This window comes from Chenopodium album, chromosome 4 (assembly GCF_948465745.1).
Source record: "Chenopodium album chromosome 4, dcCheAlbu1.1, whole genome shotgun sequence".
In the NCBI taxonomy this organism is placed as follows: domain Eukaryota; kingdom Viridiplantae; phylum Streptophyta; class Magnoliopsida; order Caryophyllales; family Amaranthaceae; genus Chenopodium; species Chenopodium album.
This window is the reverse complement of record NC_137837.1, coordinates 13,598,536-13,620,306: the sequence shown is the minus strand read 5'-3', so window position 1 is coordinate 13,620,306 and position 21,771 is coordinate 13,598,536. Positions and strand designations below refer to the sequence as shown.

Here is a 21,771-nt window from a genome sequence, read left to right as displayed (position 1 = left end):
AGTAATGGCATTTTTGTAATTTTAATAACTCTTTTTCAATCTTTAAATAAAAGAAAACCCTAAATCTCTCTCCTTAGCATTTTCTCTCTCCTCAACATTTTCTCTCTCCTCAACATTTTCTCCGTTCTCTCTCCTCTACCTCAAGGAACTTGGTAAGTTTATTTATTTTATTTTTTTTTGCGTTTTTTTTGCCATTTTTAAGTTCAATTGTTTTTATATTTGGTTCGATTTTGTTGATTTTTTTTTTGCCGATTTAAAGTTTATTTTTTTGGTTTTTTATTTTTTTCGATTTTTAATAATATATTTTTTTAATTTCCAGTTTTTTTTTTCGATTTTTTATTTTCAAGTTGTTTTTTCGATTCTTTTTTACGATTTTCCAGTTTTTTTTTTATTTTTATTTACCAGTTTTTTTTGTCGATTTTCCATTTTTTTTTCGATTTCTTATTTTCATTTTTTTTTTCGATTTTCCATTTTTTTATTCTATTTTGCAGTTTTTTTTTGTCGATTTTCCATTTTTTTTTTCGATTTCTTATTTTCAATTTTTTTTTACGATTTTTTTTTCTATTTTCCATTTTTTTTTTTTGTCGATTTTCCATTTTTTTTTTCGATTTTCCATTTTGTTTTTTATATTTTCCATTTTTTTTTTTCCATTTTCCATTTTTTTTTTCGAAGTTTTTTTTTTTCGTTTTTTTTTCCAGTTTTTTATTTTCGATTTAAATTTTTTAATTTTAATTCGTTTTTTTTCCTCTGTTTTTATTTTTCAATTTTTTTTTCGATTTTCCATTTTGTTATTTATATTTTCCAGTTTTTTTTTTATTGTCCATTTTCCATTTTTTTTTCGATTTTTATTTTCAAGTTTTTTATTTTATTTTTTCGTTTTTTTTTCCAGTTTTTTTTTTCGATTTCAATTTTTTATTTTTATTTCGTTTTTTTTCCTCGTTTTTTCCCTAATTTTTTTCGCTTTTTTTTTTTTTTTAAGTTTCTAGTTTTCATTTTCAATTTTTTTTTCCAAATTTTTTTTTCTTGCTTGAGTTTTTCTATTATTGGATTTTAATTTCAAATTGTTTTTTTTACTATAATAGAAAACTTTAGAACATAAGGGAAAACTTTAGAACATAATAGAAATACTTTAGAACATATAGATAGAAAATGTTAGAACATAATAGAAATACTTTTGAACATAAGGGAAAACTTTAGAACATAAGTAAAAAATATAATAAATTATAATAGAAAACTTTAGAACATATGGGAAAACTTTAGAACATAATAGAAACATTATAACATAATAGAAAACTTTAAAACATAATAAGGGAAAACTTTAGAACATAGTAGAAAACTTTAGAACATATGGGAAAACTTTAGAACATAATATAAATACTTTAGAACATAAGGGAAAACTTTAGAACATAATAAGGGAAAACTTTAGAATATATGGGAAAACTTTAGAACATAAGGAAAAACTTTAGAACATAAGGGGAAAATATAATAGAACATAATAGAAAACTTTAGAACATAAGGGAATACTTTAGAACATAAGGGAAAACTTTAGAACATATGGGAAAACTTTAGAACATAATATAAATACTTTAGAACATAAGGGAAAACTTTAGAACATAAGGGGAAAATATAATAGAACATAATAGAAAACTTTAGAACATAATAAAATACTTTAGAACATAAGGGAAAACTTTAGAACATAATAGAAACATTATAACATAATAGAAAACTTTAAAACATAATAAGGGAAAACTTTAGAACATAGTAGAAAACTTTAGAACATATGGGAAAACTTTAGAACATAATATAAATACTTTAGAACATAAGGGAAAACTTTAGAACATAAGGGGAAAAATATAATAGAACATAATAGAAAACTTTTGAACATAATAGAAAACTTTATGGCATAATAGAAATACTTTAGAACATAATAGAAAATCTTAGAATATAAAAGAAATACTTTAGAACATAAGGGAAAACTTTAGAACATAAGGGAAAAATAATACATAAACTTTAATTACCTTTTTCTTCTATAAGTAATTTTAGATTGGTTTTTTACTACAATTTGTATTTATGATAATTAGGTTTTGGCATATTCATGGATTTAGATGATGTTCAAGATAATTCTCCTTCTTCCGTTGTTACTCATTCAGGTAATTTTCATTGTTTTAATACTTTAATTTCAATTTACTTACATGTTCTAAACTTTACTTAGTTGTATATTTTAAAGTAATTTTGTAAATTTGTTGATTATGTTCAAAATTTGTTTAATATTAAAAAAAAATTCTAGTTATGTTCTAAAGTAATTCTTTATTTTCTAAATTTTTTCACTTTATTCTAAATTTTATTATGTATGTTATAAAGTAATTTACTATGTTCTAAAGTTTATTCTTAATGTTCTAAACTTTTTTCATTATGTTCTAAAGTTTTCTATGTATGTTTCTCTTTCTCTTTATGTTCTAATGCAGTTGGTGTTATTTATCGTACTCCTGAGGTTGTTGGATCGTTTAGCCCTGGTGGTACCACTAAGGAATGGATTCCAAGTGTTCCCGAAGAGTTAAAACCTCGTTTGGGGATGATATTCAAAGATCCCGAAGAGGGTCTTAGTTTTTATAAAGCATATGCAAATGCCGCTGGGTTTACTTCTAGGAAATTTATAATGTGTTTATGTTCTAATTATTATTTTTTTTTTCAGGTTGATTATGCTATTCGTACAACCGCATGGGACTTTTTATTTTTAGGAAATAGCACATGGAAAAAATTTTGTGTAAATTTTTCTTTTATACATTTTTTTTATTATTTTGAGAACATAATGCATATTATTTTTTGTCCAATTATTCTCTATATTCTTATGTTTACAATTATAATATAACATGATTATATTATAACTCTTATTCTTTTATTAACATAATTTTTGGCAATATTATAATATGAGAATGGGGTTGGATGAGTATGAGATAACATAATATTTTTCAACTAATGTGAACCATTTATTTTGCGCAAATTTTGCAAGTAACAACTTAAATACTTTAAAACATTATAATAATAAATTAGAACATAATAAGAATTACTTTAGAACATACACATGCAACTTAGAACATATTAAGAATTACTTTATATACATTAGAACACAATCAAAATAACTTGAAATTAGGTTAATGTTCCAAATGATATTAATGTTTCAAAATATACACATGTTCAAAACAGTTATGTCCATAATCATATATTTGTACAAAAAATTACTATTATATATACTTGAGATTTACACAATCAAATATCAAAATTTGTTGATCTTTGACCACTTTCTAGCCATCTTCAACACTCTTTTCCGTTCTTCATTTACTTCTGATGTTATAATCTTCTCACAATACTCCACTCGTAACCTTTTCATTTGCTCAAACTGCACAAAAAAAAAATGGCTTTAGAACATATACATGTAATTTAGAACATAATAAGAATTACTTTAAAACATTGACACGTAATTAGAACCTAATCATATATGTTTTGTACTTACATTATCCTTCTCTAGTCCTGAATTCCATTGTTTTTGACATTGGCCTTCATAGGATTCCATGTGCTTCAACAGAAATACTCCACAATCATGTTTATTCTGGTTGCTTTTCCATCTCATCTCAACATTTCTTGTTTCATAAGTGGAAATAATTGCACTCTTCTTATCAACTTCTTCATAAAATTCACCAAATGCTTCCAACTAAAAAATTAATAATATAATTAGAACATTGACATGGAATTTAGAACTCAATTACAATCATTTTAGAACATTGACATGGAATTTAGAACTCAATTACAATTATTTTAGAACATTGATATGTAAATTATAACATATATATAAAATTTAAAGTACTTTAAAAGATTGACATGTAATATAAATAATTTCAAACATAATAGAAAATCATAGAACATAATAGAAATACTTTAGAACATAAGGGAGAACTTTCGAACATAATAAAAATACTTTAGAACATAATGGAAAACTTTAGAACATATGAGAAAACTTTAGAACATAAGGGAAAACTTTAGAACATAATAGAAATACTTTAGAACATATGGATAGAAAATGTTAGAACATAATAGAAATACTTTAAAACATAAGGGAAAACTTTAGAACATAAGGAAAAAATATAATATAACATAATAGAAAACTTTAGAACATAAGGGAAAACTTTAGAACATAATAGAAATACTTTAGGACATATGGGAAAACTTTTGAACATAAAGAAAAAAAATAATAGAACATAATAGAAACACTTTAGAACATAAGGGAAAACTTTAGATCATAAGGGAAAAATATAATAGAACATAATAGAAAACTTTAGAACATAATTGAAAACTGTATAACATAATAGAAATACTTTAAAAAATATGGGAAAACTTTAGAACATAATAAAAATAACTTAAAATTATGTTAATGTTCCAAATAAGGTTAATGTTCCATATGATATCAATGTTCCATATGATATCAAATCAAGGCAGGCACACACAAAACAACAAAACTGCACAATGAAAACAATAATATGCCAGTGTAAACATAAGAATGAAGTAAAAATGATGTGGAGTACTAAAAATATTCACAATTCCACAAATCACAATTTCTACCAGACAATTGCATTAGCAAGAATATTGGCAAAAGTGCACAGCCAACCAAAGTGGAAAAACAAAACACATCGATAATCAACCAGGCCAATTTATTCAAACAGGCAAAGAAACACAGAGTGAAAGATTCATTAATCAACATAGGCCCAAATGCAAATCAAACATACCACAGCCAGAAACTATTGGCTTTGAGCTTTCAAGCACAACACATTCATCCACATTCAAATAGTAAAGTCACAGCAAAACTGCGCGTTAACACAGAACAAACAATGAAGCACGCTCAAACAACTTCACAAATCACAATCATCAATAACGCACAGTATAAGCATTAGCACAACAACAAATGCACACAAAAAATACTTCCAATTCCTCAAAATACATCAAGTAATTTCTTGAAAAGGAACGACAAATTGTCTCGATTTCAAACTTCAACAAACCCAGAAATTCTTGATTAAATCTTTCCCATTCGCCACTGATTTATACTAATCACTACACAATAAAAATTAATAGCCGCATTCCATGTATACCAGTGGTATACAGTACTCTGTTAATCGAACAAAAAAATATAAAATCGAACAAAAAAAAAAAAAAAACAGATAATCGAACATTATACAAGCCTTTTCGAAATTGACAGAAAACAAACAACAAAAATCGAACAAAATAATTCGAACATAAATTGAACTAATTAAATCGAACAAAATCGAACAAAAATCAAAATATTAGCAAAATCGAACTAAAATCAAGCAAAATTCGAACTAAAATCGAGCAAAAATCGAACAAAATAATCGAACAAAAATCGAACTCAAAAATCGAACAAAATTCGAGCCATAAATTTTCAAAAATCGAACTCAAAAAAATTGAAAAGAAAAACATACAAAATCGGCTTTAACTCATGCAAAATTCATGAAAATCAAGTCGCAAAAATCAAAATCGCCAATTTGCAAACATCATGCGATTGAAAGCACAAAATCGACTTGAATATCATGTGAAATTCATAAAATTAGAACAAAATCAAAGAAAAACGTACCTGATTTGAGCAATTTAGGTTGTTTTGCAGCAATTTGGGCTAGATTTTGAGATTTGAGGAGAGAGAAAGTAAAGAGGATTGAAAGTTTGAGGAGAGAGAAAAGTATGAACGTTTGGGGGAGGGTTTTGGGGGAGTTTTTTTTTTTTGTTTTAATCTTGACCGCTCATCCTAATCTAATCCTACGGATGAGATTGGTTCTTATATAACTAGGGTCCTTACATAAGGAGGGGTTCTTACCGGATCCCTCCCCTATATTTATATATATATATATATATATATGTGTGTGTGTGTGTGTGTGTGTGTGTGTGTGTGTACAAAGAAAGGATATAAATGAAGCAAACAAGACCTCCACGTTAAGCCCACGAGCGGTCGAGCTCTCGCTCGCATATGTGCGAGCTATCGCTCGGCCCTGCCACAAGCAATAACATAGTGAGCTAGCACGCGAGCTATAGCTCGCACCTATCACAAGCAACAAGCGCAGCGAGCTAGCACGCGAGCTATAGCTCGCACCTGCCATAAGTAGAGCGACCATACGAGCTACTATCCGAGCTATAGCTCGGACTTGCCGTAGCTCATATGCCATGTGAGCTATAGCTCTAACGCTAGCTCGACCTTGCGTAGTCTACTTGCCATGCCATCTATAGCTCTCTCGCTAGCTCCATGCACACAACGTCGCTAAAGGGTAACAACACTCACTTAGCAACACTCCAATTTGCATTACAAGTATTACAACTCCAACATTTACAAGTTAGGGTGGTGGGTGGTTTTTGATCTTAATTGAGAGAAAATAAAAGAGAAAATGAAGTTATTTGATTAAGTTCGGGAAGGTGGCTAGAGGGGTCAATGGTTAAGGGGTGGATGGGAGGTTGTTGGAATTGAGGGTGGCTTAGTAGGCTTGGTGATGAAAGAAATAGGGTGGTGGAGGGACACGACACTATTAACCCGTTATAACAAGTTAGGGACCGTTTTGAAAAGCTGCTGCATCAAAGTAGGACTTATTATAAGATAATTAAAAGGTGGGACTGTTTATGGCGGATGGCTAAAAGTTGGGTCGGTTCAAATCAATTATTCCTAGTTTATAATTGTAATTATTGTGTTAACAAGTCAGAATAAAATAAACCATTGGAATGTAATTTCCTTCGAATAGAACAAAATTTGGTACTCGATGAGTTATTAATACTATCATTAGTCTAAGACATTTCTAAAATTAATAAAAGTTGTCACTTAAAAGGCTTAAGTATGTAAATGTGACATAATGTTAAATTATAGGCATTTTGGAAAATTATAGAAACCGGGAAAAAAGCTTAGCGACAAGTTAAAAATAGTATATATCCAGATATGCTACAGTATTAGGCTCATCATATATAAATCAAACAAGGAAAATAACCTACATGAACTAGCTAGGCGCTAATTACATTTAAATTCATTTCCAAAAGCAAATTACCATGAATTTGGTTACAATTCGTATCACACTGTTGGTCATTTTGTTAGTGTTACATGGTACAACGGTTGAAGTCGATGGAGCAGGACGAGGTTTGTTAACTCCTACATTGCCACCCGTTGGAAGAAGTTATGATCTAGATCGGAACGATTCTATGATGCTAAAACAAAAGAGGGCGAGGAGAAGGTGGCCGCTAAGAGCGCCTCCACCGCCTCTTCGCAATCATTCGCCACTATGGTCGCCTTCAACATTCTAGTGTTCCTTACAAAATAAAGCCTAGAATAACATGTATTATTGCATGTGACAAATAAGAACAACTCAAAGTTGTAATTAAAAAGCCCCTCTTTTTCTTTCTCCGCTCTCCTCCTCTTCCCCTCTAGGGTTTTAATATCTTTTTGTTGTAACGTAGGAAATAGTCAATTTTTTTCGAAAATCAGACTATTTCTAACCCATTTTTCTTTTTTTCCTTTAAATTTTCATTATTAATTTCATTAAATTCACACGATCGAGCAGTATAGATGTATCAGTCTCCCTATATATAATACGTGGAATTGTTGGTTGTTGGTGTAGTTGCTTAATTTGTTCCTATTAGAGAATTATATATTGTGGGTTAGGGTTAAAAAAAAAAAAAACTATTTCCTTCTACCAGTCCTATGATTGATTCACTGGTTTAGAGTTGTGCGGGATTACAAAGGTTGTCAAGTACATTCAATTGAATGAGAAAAATTCATCCTCTTGATTTAAAATAATTGCTAGATTGTCTCTCCAAAATACTATATATTCCCTTGATATGTGCGAGAAATATACCATAGTGAATGTAACACCCAATAATTTTATACGATTTATAAATTAAATTATTATTTGGAAATTTTGACAATTACCACATTTTGTTTAGTCCATTTTAGCAATTACCACCTTTATTTTTTTTTTGAAAATTACCACCTTCTATTTTCAAAAACATCAAATCTTACCACCTTCTTGCCTCCCAACTACCACATGACGTCATTTTGGTCTCATTCTTTCCCTTTCCTCCCTATTTCCCTCACATTTCTCATTCCTAACTCGATTCTCATCCCCCCTTTCACTTTTTCCCCCCAAACAATAAAAAACACTTCAATTCACTCCTCCAAATCAAAATTGACGAACAAATATTGGTGGTTTGGGGGAAAAAAAGTGAAAGGGGAGATGAGAATCCAAATAAGAATGAGAAATGTGAGGGAAATAGGGAGGGAAGGAAAAGAATGAGCCCAAAATGACGTCATGTGGTAGTTGGGGGGCAAGAAGGTGGTAACTTTTGATTTTTTGAAAGTAGAAGGTGGTAATTTTCAAAAAAAAAAAATACAAAGTGGTAATTGCTAAAATGGACATAACAAAAGGTGGTAATTGTCAAAATTTCCTTATTATTTTATAACATATTTTATTTATTCGAAAAGAATTATTCATTTCAAATTCTAGTATTTCCAAGGTTGACTTAAATAAAAAAAAAATTATCAATTTATTAATTTATATGGTTTTCAAAATATTTTACTCTATCTTTAAACTTTGGGACAAATATTTAATTTATAAAATAATTTTTAGGTCAAAACTATTTAAAATAAAGTCAACGACTACTTTAAGTGGGTGAAGGTTTCGTTAAGGGTAAATAAGGAAAGTTTATATGAAGGGGTGTTTTGGAGAGTGGAATAAATATTCACCTCAAGAGCAAAAGTCAAATTTTGCCCCAAGGTGAAAAATACCCAAGAGGTAAACTCACTCTTTCTTCTCTTATTTTCTTTTCTTTATTTTTCTCCCTCCCCACTTACACTACACGTACCACCGTGCACGAATGGCCAGCTACCAGCACCACCATCACAGCCGACCACCGCTAGCAGTAGCTGTTCACCCCTCCCCTTCTTCTTGTGCATGTGCGGTTTTGTGTATAAAAAAAATTCTTTTGCTTCTAGTTTTAATTTAACTTGATGATTATTGATCTTAAGCATGCTTTGATTAGTTTATGATAATTTTAATGGTGATCTAAGTACTCCCTCTGTCATCTAAAAGAACGACCCATTTGGCCTAATTTTACTCCCAAAAAGAATGACTCATTTATTTTTCCCAACATCTATTAAAATCACAAAATTACCAATACATCCTCAAATATTTTTGTCATGTAGCTCCTTATCCCTATTTTACCCTTGTATTTTTTCAGATCTTTATGCCATCTCTCTAGGTATTAATTGCAAATTATTATTGACTTGTGTTTTCTCATACATTTGTACTTGCAAATTAAATTTCTTAATACCCGCAAAATCAACCCAAATGGATCGTTCTTGGGGACGGAGGGAGTAATTAAATTTCAGATTATGTTTTATTTGAAAAAGCTCCAAATTAATAAAAGCCTAAGTTTTTGAATTGATGATTATCGATGGGAATTGATTGTGGTTGGTTAATTTTATTGAAATTAATGTTTTAATAATAATATTCAACAAGTTTTAATGATTTAGGCAAAAGCTAATGAGCGCCCCGGGGCGTTAGATAAGAGAATTAAAGTGCAAATATTAGAGTAAAATTAACATTAATTACACCGAACGACGCGTGATTTTGTCATGAATTCCTAACTTAATACCATTTCAACCAATATAATTTATCCTTATCTAACGCCCCGGGACGCTCGTTAGCAAGATCGTTATAATATTTATCAACTAGAATATTGCTTCATATTAAAAACTAATAATGGGCGCTTGTTAGCAAGATCGTTGGGGATTCGAACACCCAACCTTTTTATAAGAAATATAGTTACTTAACCATCTAAGCCAATCATAAACTATATTATAAACATGAAAACAAATGTATATAATTGATAATCACAAGGTCTAATAAAATAGCAACCGGAGCAACGTTCGGGCTACGCACTAGTTTTATTATTAAAACTCAAAGGGATTATATATATATATGATTGACATGTGTCATCTCCTCTTTAGTACGAGGTGGTGCCACATGAGCAATGACATGGCATAAATATTGTTATAAAATTTGCTTGGGTTAATTAAAGATTTAATTTGATTCATACACTTTAATTTTCATGAATGCTCATCATCACTAGGGATGGCAGTAGATCTGGACCCGACCCGGATCCGTGGATCCAGATCCGTTTTTCACGGATCTGGGTCCTCAAATTTTGGACCCGACGGATCCGACCCGGATCCGTCGGGTCCTGCTTGAAAAAACGGATCTGGGTCCGGGTCTAACTTCCAGACCCGGACCCGGATCCGTGGATCCGTTTTAAAATTTTAATTTTTTTAAAAATAATAAAAATTTTAATACAAAACTCACAAGTCTCACAACTTTCGGCCCATATCAATTCAGAAACAAAAATCAAAACTATTTACAAACCCTAACTTTCTCTCTCTAGTTTCCATTGTCCACTACCACTACTCAGCCTACTCTATAATGTCCACCGACCACCGGACTCCCAGTCATATCGCCGGCAAACAAAACGGCATCAAAGACCTCGTCCAGATCTGTAAGTCGTACAACCCGTACTCCCTTCTCTTTTAGTTTTTTTTTTTTTTTTTTTTTTTTTTTTTTTTTTTTTTGTTTACTTTTTATGAACAAATAAATTAAGGTAGTAGTTCATATTATCTTTGATGTTTCTGTTCAAGTTTGCATGCACTTGATTTGATGGGTTTAGTTTTAGCAATTTTGTGGGTTTATTTGATTTCGTGGGTTTATTTCGTGGATTTGGTGGGTGCATTTGATTTGATGGGTATTTTTGGTGGGTTTGCTGCAAATTCGGGGATTATTTTTACTTGTTATTTGTACATGTTTTTGCTACCATCTTGTTTGTTTAATTGTATATTTGTATGTATTTATGCTTGCAATATGTGTAATTTATGTAATATTTGTGTATTTGTTTGATTTATTTGTAAGGTCCAACTGTGAGTTTAGTTTTTGCCAATTACTAATTCTTTTCTTTCTTTTGTTTTGTTTCCTTGTTTCAGGATGTTGATGATATTATTAGTGATGAAGATTAGTCTTTTTGGAATATGAATATTGGATGCTCAAATCGGATACATCATTGTTATTTTTTTTTGTTTGTTTGGTCATTTGTAACATCGTACTTTTTTTTATGTTAGGATTTTTTTTTTCAAAGACAATATGTGTGTTACACTGTATTTTTAGTTGTATAACTCTAATTTATGCATTGAACTCGGTTGAAATGCGTTTTTATTACATTTGTTTGAAAACATTAGGCAAAACGTGCAAGACCCGTTTCGGACCCGGATCCGTTGGATCCGTCGGATCTGGATCTGGGTCCTCATTTTATGGACCCGACGGATCCGGGGCGGATCTGGATCCAAGGTTGAAAAACGGATCTGGATCCGGGTCCATCCAGACCCGGTCCAGATCCGACCCATTGCCATCCCTAATCATCACAAATAATGTAAAAAAAAAATTAAAAAAAAAGGAATACAAATTATTACGGAATACACCTTATTTACAATCAATTCTTATTTTCTTTTAATAATCCCATTTATTATTTTTCTCGGATTCGGAGTGAATTTTTTTTCCTATGATCAGGATGGAGTAGGGTTGGATCTGGAATGGATTCTATATAGAACAAAGAAATTGTTATGTAAGTAAAAACTATTACTCCCTCCGTGTTTTTTTTAGTGTTACACTTTTCATTTTCAGCCGTGTTTTTTTTATGTGTTACACATCTTTTTTTAGCAAAAAACTACATTAAAAAATTATATCTCTCTCCTCTCATGGTCCTTACCCAAACTCACTACTACTGTTTTATCATATCTTTCCTCTCACATTCATTAACCCCACTATCTTTCTTTTACAATTTTTTAATACTCTAGCTACCCCGGCCCACTTACCTCTTATTTTATTTAAGTCAATTAAATTGTCTAAAATTATGTGTCGGTCAAACTGTAACACTTAAAAAAACACATAGGGAGTATCCACATCGTTACCTCGATGAGTCATGTGAAATGAGCTACCCATATTAAAAGTCAAACCACGCCTACTATAAAAAATATTAATACTGTACAAGTTGTGCCCAATGAATTTCTCATATAAACAAAATTTGTTTATCTCGGGATAGTATCGTTTTTTTAAGTATCAGTGGAGGGGTACATGTGTCATTTTATGTACTAGTTGAGGGGTCCATGGGTAATTAATTTCCTCACCCAACATTAAATGCATGTTGTAAACAGTAATTGACAACTTACCAAAAATACCAAATAAATGACCATGCTTTTTCAAAATATTTACAAATATGCCACCAGATTAACAAAAATTCATATATCTGGCAATCAAACTTGTATTTGTCACCGATACTATACACACCGTAACTTAGCTCCTATTTTTCATAAGAAAACTTGGATTTCTATGCAATTGAAAAACTTTTGTATACACAGGGTTTACACTAATATTAGTGTACATCGAGCAATATAAGGGTAACTTTTAGCAAATTTTAGGGTAACCTTTTGCCTTTTTTTTGGGTAACATTAAACATAATACAATTTTTATATAAATAGACATCAAAAAAAGTTTTGTAAAGGTAATTTAATTACATTCAATCACTAATAATTGATTTTTAGTTATTTAAAATGTAATTCTTTACTAATAAATTAAAGCCTAGATAATTTTTATTTGTATTGGGTTACTTTTATGCATATTGGTGTAATTTTTATTCATTTCGAATGTAACTTTTGTACATTTTAAAGTAACTTTATAACGGATATATATCTGATTTTTTAAAAAAGTTCGTCTTCATAATATAATCATTAAATTAGGTGCAATATTACACATTACTACGTTGGTGTTTTTGTTAGTGTTACATGTTACCGTGTTAGTATTTCGTGCGTGATAGCATCGGACAAAGTTTGCAATATCGACCTCCAACTAATCACAAGATTGATAACATAAAGGCCAGCCTTGTAAATCTTGTGATAGAGTATAAAACATATTCATGGGCGAGTTGGTCCTTTAACATGGTATCAGAGCTAGGGTGACACAAAGGTCACGGATTTGAATCTCATTTGCCCCTCCTTCAAAGTGGAATTAATTTGCACTAGGTATGGGTGGACCTGTGTTGCATCCACAATTCAAGCCTAAAGAGTCTTTCATGTGAGGGGGAGTGATAGAGTATAAAACATATTTTTGGGCCTCAACCATTAGCTTAAGCTTTTGGTTGAGTTGGTCCTTTTAACATCTTGCATCACAAAAGGCGGGAAGAAGACCGAGATCAAGAGTGCCATAATCCACTTCCACGTACTTCCACCTCCACCTCATCGCATCGGGTCACATTACAAGGCACCACCACCATCACAATTTCATTATTGAAATGAAAAGAGTGACCCTACTTACGTAGTAATTATTATTATTGCTAATATTTCTTTTTTAGGTGGGCAAGCCCTATAATTATGCTGATATGGACATTGTTTTTTTTTTTTTTTTTTTTTTTTTTTTTTTTTTTTTTTTGTCATTCTCTAATCAATCAATTTCCTTCTCTTTCACCATGTCTGATAGGATGTTTCCTAGAACTTTTGTCTATCCTCATGTGATAGGATCTTATCAATTTCCTCCTCCCTCTTTTGAGGAAATTGATATTAATTGGCAAAGTGCTGTTATAGGTAAGTTTTGGGATAATAGGAAATTTTCAGTTGGCCTAGTTCAGCGTCTTGTGTCTCGCTTCTGGCATCTTCGAGCTCCGGTGAAAGTCTTTCCTTATGATGATGCCTTCGTGTTTAGCTGTGGAAATGAACAAGATGCTGAAGACTTAGATCGACGTGGTTGGGTTCATTTTAAGGGAAGTCTTATGGTCATTCAACGACTTCGTGGTCACGATGTGCCTGAAAATTTAAATCTCAATTTAGCTCCGATGTGGGTTCAATTTCAAGGTCTTCCTATTCGTTACTCGGTACCAGCGGTGGCCTCTTCTGTTCTAAATCATGTTGGCGAGTTGCTTATGGAAGAAGATCATAACGGTCAGTTTCCTATCCCTAAACCTAGAGTTAAAATTCTAGTTGATTTGTCGTTACCCTTAATTGCGGGTTGTTACTTTCCAACCTATGGCAATCATATAACTTGGGTTCGATTTAAATATGAGGGTATATTTCGCTTTTGCAAAAAGTGTGGTTTTGTCGGACACGGTCGGGATACATGTCCAAAATCCTATGAATTAAGTAAGCTCCACTTGGAACGCCGCTTTCGTAAGCTCCACGAAAACGGCGCACGTATTTTATTTGGTCCAACGGATGTTTCGTTATATTCAAATTCTATTCGGGGAATAGCACCTAATCCGGACAATTGGACTACGGAATTGTGGTTTGGTGACAACGATGATGATGACCCTTTTGAATATCCTGCTGATTCTCATCCTTCAGATTGGGATGATTTGAGTGGTATTTTTGACAATATTTCTTCGGGGTCAGGTCTATCTTCTCAGTCGCCTGCTCCTCCGCCTACATCATTGCCAGGGTTGTTCCCCGGACCTCCTCTTAGTGGGTTTTGAAACAGTCAAAACGAGGTGTGGCGGCGCGATCTTGGAATTAATCGGTGCATTAGGGAGGATCTGGAGATTGATAATGTTGCACCGCTCAATGGATTTATCAATCCACGTGTTCATCATGCACGCACTCCTCGTTGTGTTTTATCCCAGATTGTAAATTGGGCGCATCCAACAGCTGGCTCTCTGGATAATATCAATTCAAGTCATGATTTTTCTTCTCCAAGGTCACGCGTTCTTTTACCGCATCAGATTTATCAAGGTTCGACCCGAGTTAATAGCTTGGATCCGGGTCCTCTTCATAATCCACCTAATACTTGGCCTATATGGGATAATCTAAGAAGGGCGGATCCTTATCGAGTGGCTTCTAATACTTCAGGCCCACTATCTTCTGAATATCAGGTTCAGCCCACTTATAGAGGCGTGTTATTTTAGAATCTCGAGCATCCAAGTTCGAACCCAGCTCCAGTGTTCTCACCTCCTCCTCTTGGGCCTTCTGGGCCTGTCTTTCCAGATCCGTTTGGTGCAGGTCCTAACAATTGGATCAATGTTACTTCGTCTTCCCATTTCGATCAATCTCAGCAATCATCTTCTCCTTCTCCCTCTTTGGCATCATCATTTCCCAAGGTTCCTCCTCAAAATTCGGGATATCATCAAGATTCTTCTACAGGAGAATTTGACTTTGCTCAATCAACTCCGTCTGTTCACGCTCCTCTACCTGATTTAGAGGCGAATGCTGCTGACCCTGTGCCTATGGATTGTTCGCCTCAAAGGACTCCTGATCGGGATATGTCCTCGGTTGGTTACTCTAGCTCGTCTGAAGATGGGAAAGGAAAATCAGTGGTTCCTCTTCGCCTCAAAATTACCAGAACTAAGGGTAAAATGTGGGAGTGGGTTAAGAAGGCTTGTCCGAATAAACGCTCTGCTTCATCTTCGGATTCGGATATTCCAGAGCATCATTCTCCGGGTTGTTTGTGTTGTTTCACTCCTCTTAAAAAACGAAAGGGAATACATGGGAAATCAGTTTCGGTTACCTCTTCTCAAGCTCAATCTAATCAGGAATCGGTGGCTCCTCCTCAAAGGTCACCTAAAGGATCGTGAATGTTGGAGCATGGAATTGTAGGGGATTAGGATCGGCGGACTCCCCTAAAGTTCCGTATTTGGTGTCTCTTGTCCGCTCTCTCTATAAATATTATGTTTATTATGGAATCGTTAGTTGATGTAGATACTGCTGTTAGAAAGTTAGCCCTTTTGAGGTTTGATGGTTTTTGTGGTGTTAATTTCCAGGGTCTCAGCGGAGGTTTGGTTGTGTTTTGGTTTTCTCCGCTTAGGGTAGTTCCTCTTTTGGTCTCTACTAATGTAATTTTGTGTGAAATTTGTACTCCAACTACTAATGAAATAAAGCATATCCTGTTTGTGTATGGATCACCTCATCCTTCGGGACGAGCTGCTGTCTAGGAGGAGATTTCTCAAATTTTGCTAGTTTATTCAGATATTCTACTTATTGGTGATTTTAATTAGGTAGAATATTTTTCAGATAAGGTAGGGGGTTCTGCACATATAGCTGGGTTAAATGCTTTCCAGGAATGGAAAATAGAAAATAATCTTTTAGATGTTCCCTTTTCCGGTCCTTCCTATACTTGGACTAATGGTTGTTCTTCTGGGTATGCAACGTTTGAACGTTTGGATAAAGCCTATGCTTCACAAAAATGGATGATTGATCATCCGAATGCCTTTTTGCTCCATCAATCCATTCTTTTCTCAGATCATGCGGTTATTGTTTATCATGAAAGCTCCCCTCCTATTTCTAAACGTCCATACCGCATAGATAATTGGTGTTTACAGTCGAAGGATGTCTTTAGGATTATTGATGTTATCTGGGCTATGATGCTTCCAGGTTCTCCGATGTTCTTTGTCTCGAGAAAATTGGAACAAGTTCGTTCGAAATTACTTTCGTGGTGTGTTAATAATAAAAAATCATGGGGTATCAATTGGAAAGAACTTCATGCTTCTTTGGATCCTTTGGCACAGAATTTGGATTCAAGACTCCATCGTCACCTCTTCATCTCTATCCGAGAGGAAAAAATTGCTCAATCCTATGCCGCTTATCTTTATTGGAAACAAAGGGCGAAGGTCAAATGGGATAAGTTTGGTGAATCTCATTCTCACTTACTTTTTTCTTATGCTCAAGCTCGAAAAAGAAAGAATTTGATTCATGGTCTTAAGGATTCAAGTGGGTTTTGGACTCATGATCAACAGGGTATTAGTATAATGATTCAAAATTATTATTCTCAGTTGTTCTGTTCCCCTCAGCTACAAGTTTTTCCTTCGGATTTTGATTGGAATGATTTAAACTTACCACAAATTTTAGATATGGACTGTTTTAATCTTTTGCAGCCTGTTTCTGCAGAAGAAATCAAAGCTGCTATGTTTCAGATTGATGAGTCGAAGACTCCGGGTCCAGATGGTTTTTCTTCTGCTTTCTTTCGCTCGCATTGGTCTACTGTGGGTCAATCAGTTATTGAAGCAGTGCAATATTTTTTCTATCATGGCCATATGCTTAGAGAATGGAATAGGACCTTCATCACTCTTATTCCTAAGGTGGATCATCCGGACTTCGTTTCTCAGTTTCGTCCAATTGGTCTTTGCAATGTTCTTTATAAATGTATCGCTAAGTGTATTTCGATTCGGCTTCGGAATATTCTCCCTCAGCTAGTCTCCGATTTTCAAAATGCCTTTGTTCCAGGTCGGCTCATGTCTGACAATAGTCTTGTTGCGCATGAAATTCTCTCCTATATGGATAAGTTGCGAGGCCGTACTATGGGAGCAGCACTGAAAGTCGATATGAATAAAGCCTATGATAGGATCAGTTGGGATTTTCTGTGGCAAGTTCTCAAGGCCTTTGGGTTTCCCCCGAGTTGGATTCATATAATTCAGCAGTGTGTTTCTACTGTTTCTTATCAGGTTTTGGTCAATGGTAATCCTACGAAAGCTTTTCTTCCAGTTAGGGGGTTGCGGCAGGGTAATCCTTTATCTTCATATTTATTTGTCCTGTGTATGGAGGTGTTTTCAGCCATGATTCGTAAACCTGAATTTGATCGTTTGTTTCGAGGTATTAAGGTCTGCAGGCGCTCTCCTTCGGTTTCGCATTTGTTTTTCGCGGATGATGCCCTTATCTTTTTTCAGCCTTCGCCTGTTACCTGTTTAGAGGTTAATAAAGTGCTTCACAATTTTTGTGATATTTCTGGACAGATGATCAATCTTCAAAAGTCCTTCATTCGCTTTAGCTCTAATGTTCCAGATGATTATCGGGATTACTTAGCTGCTTCTATACATGTGCGGGTGGAATCCTCTATTGGCTCTTATTTGGGTCTTCCGGTTGATGTTGGCAGACACAAATGTAAAGCTTTTCAGCCTTTAGTAGACAAAGTTGTTAATCGGTTGAGTGGACTCACTTCCCTTCATCTATCGTCTGCTGCGAAATTGGTCATCATCAATTCTGTGCTCGTGGCCTCCTTCAACCATATCTTGTCTGTGTTTAAGATTCCTTCTACAGTCATAGACAAAATCAACAATCTTCTACTTCGGTTTTGGTGGAGATCTTCTTCCCACTCCAAAGGTATTGCTTTGGCTCCCTCTTCTCTCCTTTATAGGCCTAAGGGTCTTGGGGGTCTTGGTCTTCGTCATCTGGGTATTTTCAACTCTGCGATGTTGGCAAAGCAGGCTTGGCGGGTCATGCATAATCCTCAACTTCTTATTTCTCGTATTTTTCAAGCGCGGTATCCTTCTATCCTGGATCGTCATTCTAGTTCGAGGCTCTCTCGTCCTTCTTGGGCGGGTAATAGTTTGCTGCATGGGTTCCGCTCTCTTCAGTCTGGTCTTACTTGGAAAATTGGCAATGGTTCCAAGGTTCGAATTTTTGAGGATTCCTTGGTTCCGGATTCTGTTGTGTCCCCTAAGAATTCTCTTGCTGGAACGGTTCATCCGATTCTGGTGTCCTCTCTTATCAATTCAAACTCTAACACTTGGGATTCCTCTCAGGTTCATAGATTGTTTGATTCCTTTACTGCGGCTAAAATTCTGAGTTTGGAGCGGCCGACTCAATTAATGGATGATTTCGTCTACTGGAAATTTACTAGGGATGGGAATTTCTCTACTAAGTCCGCCTATGCTGCTCTCATTCAGGGATCGTTCCCTGTAACTTATGATGGGAATTCTATTCTGTCCTCGTGGTGGAAAAAGTTTTGGGCCTTTCCCATTTTACCTAAGTGGAAGATGTTTGTTTGGAAGTTGTTACATGGAGTCACTCCTGTGGCAGCCTTATTATGTACCAAAGGTATTCCTGTTGATCCTTTGTGTGCTTTTTGTCATACTTCTCAGGAGACGATAGATCATTTATTTTTACACTGTCCGTTTACTCGTCGTCTTTGGAGTTGTGGTCCTTTGGGTATTCTTCTTCCTCCGGAGAATTTCTCCTCGTTTAGCCATTGGTTTTCCACTCTGATTACTCACTCTTTGGCTCATGGAGATTGGAGTACTCTGGATTCTATTTTGATCTTTACTTGGGCTATTTGGTGCTGTAGGAACGGTGTTCGATTTCGGGGATTAGTTCCTGATCCCCTTTGTGTATTCAGGATTGCTCATGACTGGAGGTCTCGAATTTCTTCGGTTAGAGATTTGGATGCTGGGGTTATTTCTCCTCCTCCTGGGTTTCATCATCGCCCACTTTTGATCATTCTACGAGGTTCTTTTACTGATCAGGCTGTTGTTGATTTACTCTTTGACAGGGCTTGGCAGTCTGCAGATTGCAAAGCTGGGACGGGTTGGTGCTTTTATCAGGCTGGATCTCTCCAATGTCTTGGGGGTGGTGCTCAGGCATGTTTTGCTCTTTCGGCTGTTCAAGCAGAGTTGTTTGCCTGTCTCCTAGCTTTGAGGATGGCGCAAAATCGCGGTTTTGATCAGCTTCGAATTCATACAGACTGTTTGGGTGTCCTTTTTAGTCTTCGGGATCATTGCTCAAAGGACATCTTTGCTAATTGGATCTTTCAGCAGATTGAGGATATCGTACCTCTCTTCTCGGCCTGTTCTATTCCGAAAGTTTCCAGGGATTTTATTAGGCCTGCTCATGAGTTAGCTATGATATGGACATTGTTAGTGTTGGGTATAATGACAATTTTTATGGGTTTGCATTGCAAGTATATTGCATTTGTTGGACTAGGGTTGCCGATTCGACTTTTCTTCACGTCTATAAATCAAACAAAAAGTGTTTGCTGGCTTTCTTCTCTTTGCATTTTGTAATTGCTAATGATTATGGAGTAGATTTTAATGGATTATAATAATGTCTCACTGAGCTATTGTTATAATATCATACTAGATTAACCCCGTGCAATGCACGATTTTAAAATAAGAATTGAATCATAGACTTTTAACATGTAATGAAAGAAAATAACTTTCACATTTTTCCTAACTAATTTCTAATTAAATATGAATATACAATTCCCAAAAGTGCATAATTTTCGTTTTTAATTAAGAAATTTCAATTAAATAATATTATTAACTATTGTTAACAACTCATATCAATCAATCAATCAATCAAAGCCTTAATCCCAAAAGTGGGGTCGGCTAACATGAACCAAATTTGATTATTCCGTGTAGTCATCAACATAAATCTTTCTCCTCCATCCCTTACGATCCAAAACTTCATCCTCACGTAAATCCATGCACTTCATATCCTTCCTCACTCCTTCCAACCAAGTCATCTTTGGTCTCCCTCTTCCTCGTTTAATCCCTCCATGGTCCCACTCTTCCACTCTTCGCACCGGTGCACCCTCGGGTCTCCGTCTTACATGTCCAAACCAACGCAGACGATTTTCCCTTAATTTATCTACAATGCCCGCCACACCTACTTTCTTGCGAATAACCTCATTTCTGATTCTATCTCTTAAAGTGTTTCCACACATCCACCTTAACATGCGCATTTCCGTAACCTCCATCTTTTTAATATGCTCTTTCTTAGAAGCCCAACATTCTGTACCATAGAGCAACACTGGTCTTATGGCAGTCCTGTAGAATTTTCCCTTCAACTTTAAGGGAATGCTGCGGTCGCATAGCACTCCCGTGGCCGCTCTCCATTTAAGCCACCCTGACTTAATCCTGTGGGTCACGTCTTGATCAATGTCACCATTCTTCTGGATGATCGACCCTAGGTACTTAAAACATTCACTCATGGTCAAATCCTTTCCATCCAAACTCACCACTTCATTGCTTGTCCCCCTCTGAGTGCCAAAACGACATACCAAATATTCAGTCTTACTCCGACTTAGCTTAAACCCTCTAGATTCCAACCTTTGCCTCCATTGCTCCAACTTGACATTAACCCCATCCTTAGTCTCATCCACCAAAACGATATCATCTGCGAACAGCATACACCATGGAACCTCATCTTGAATTGGTCTAGTTAATTCGTCTAGAACCGTTGCAAAAAGAAAAGGGCTTAATGCAGACCCTTGATGCAATCCGATTGTAATAGGGAAATCTTTTGTCAACCCTCCGCATGTCCTCACATTTGTTGACACATCCCGATACATATCCTTAACTAGGTCTACATACCTTCGTGGGATACCTTTCTTCAACATTGCCCACCAAAGTATCTCTCTTGGCACCTTGTCATATGCCTTCTCTAAATCAATAAAGACCATATGAAGATCTTTCTTCTTTACCCTATAAAACTCCATCATTTGTCTTATCAAATGGATTGCCTCCATAGTAGATCTCCCAGGCATAAAACCAAATTGGTTATCTGAAATGCTTGTGCATGCCCTCAACCTTTGTTCAATCACCCTTTCCCACAACTTCATAGTATGGCTCATAAGCTTAATTCCTCGATAGTTAGAACAATCTTGAGCGTCTCCTTTGTTTTTATAAACCGGGACCAAGGTGCTCTTCCTCCAATCTTGTGGGATCCTTGTAGCCGTCCATATCTTGTTGAAAAGGTTTGTTAACCAATCAATACCAATCTTACCCAAACACCTCCACACCTCTATCGGTACCCCATCAGGGCCAACCGCCTTCTTAGGTTTCATCTTCCTCAGTGCAATCTCCACCTCTACTCTCCTAATCCTTCGCACATACTCCATGTTGATTTCTTCATCACTCATAGAGGTATCTCCTATCACAACTCCATTACTTCCA

General features: G+C 34.7%; 1 protein-coding gene across 1 annotated transcript; it reads left to right on the top strand.

The window, feature by feature from the left end:
• The first annotated feature begins 15,783 nt into the window (after positions 1–15,783).
• LOC145627685 (uncharacterized) lies at positions 15,784–19,878 on the top strand. The gene is made up of 2 exons (XM_081680042.1): positions 15,784–15,939; positions 16,102–19,878. The coding sequence occupies exons 1-2, from the start codon at positions 15,784–15,786 to the stop codon at positions 19,876–19,878; spliced, it is 3,933 nt and encodes a 1,310-aa protein (XP_081536168.1).
• The last annotated feature ends 1,893 nt before the right edge of the window (positions 19,879–21,771 follow it).

What these genes read in the sequence shown, in the direction of transcription:
- LOC145627685 (XM_081680042.1), top strand. Translation starts at nt 15,784, where the DNA reads ATGGAATCGTTAGTTGATGTAGATACTGCTGTTAGAAAGTTAGCCCTT. An exon ending in CTCTTTTGGTCTCTACTAAT is followed by an intron (nt 15,940 to 16,101) that starts GTAATTTTGTGT and finishes GATTTTAATTAG; the next exon opens with GTAGAATATTTTTCAGATAA.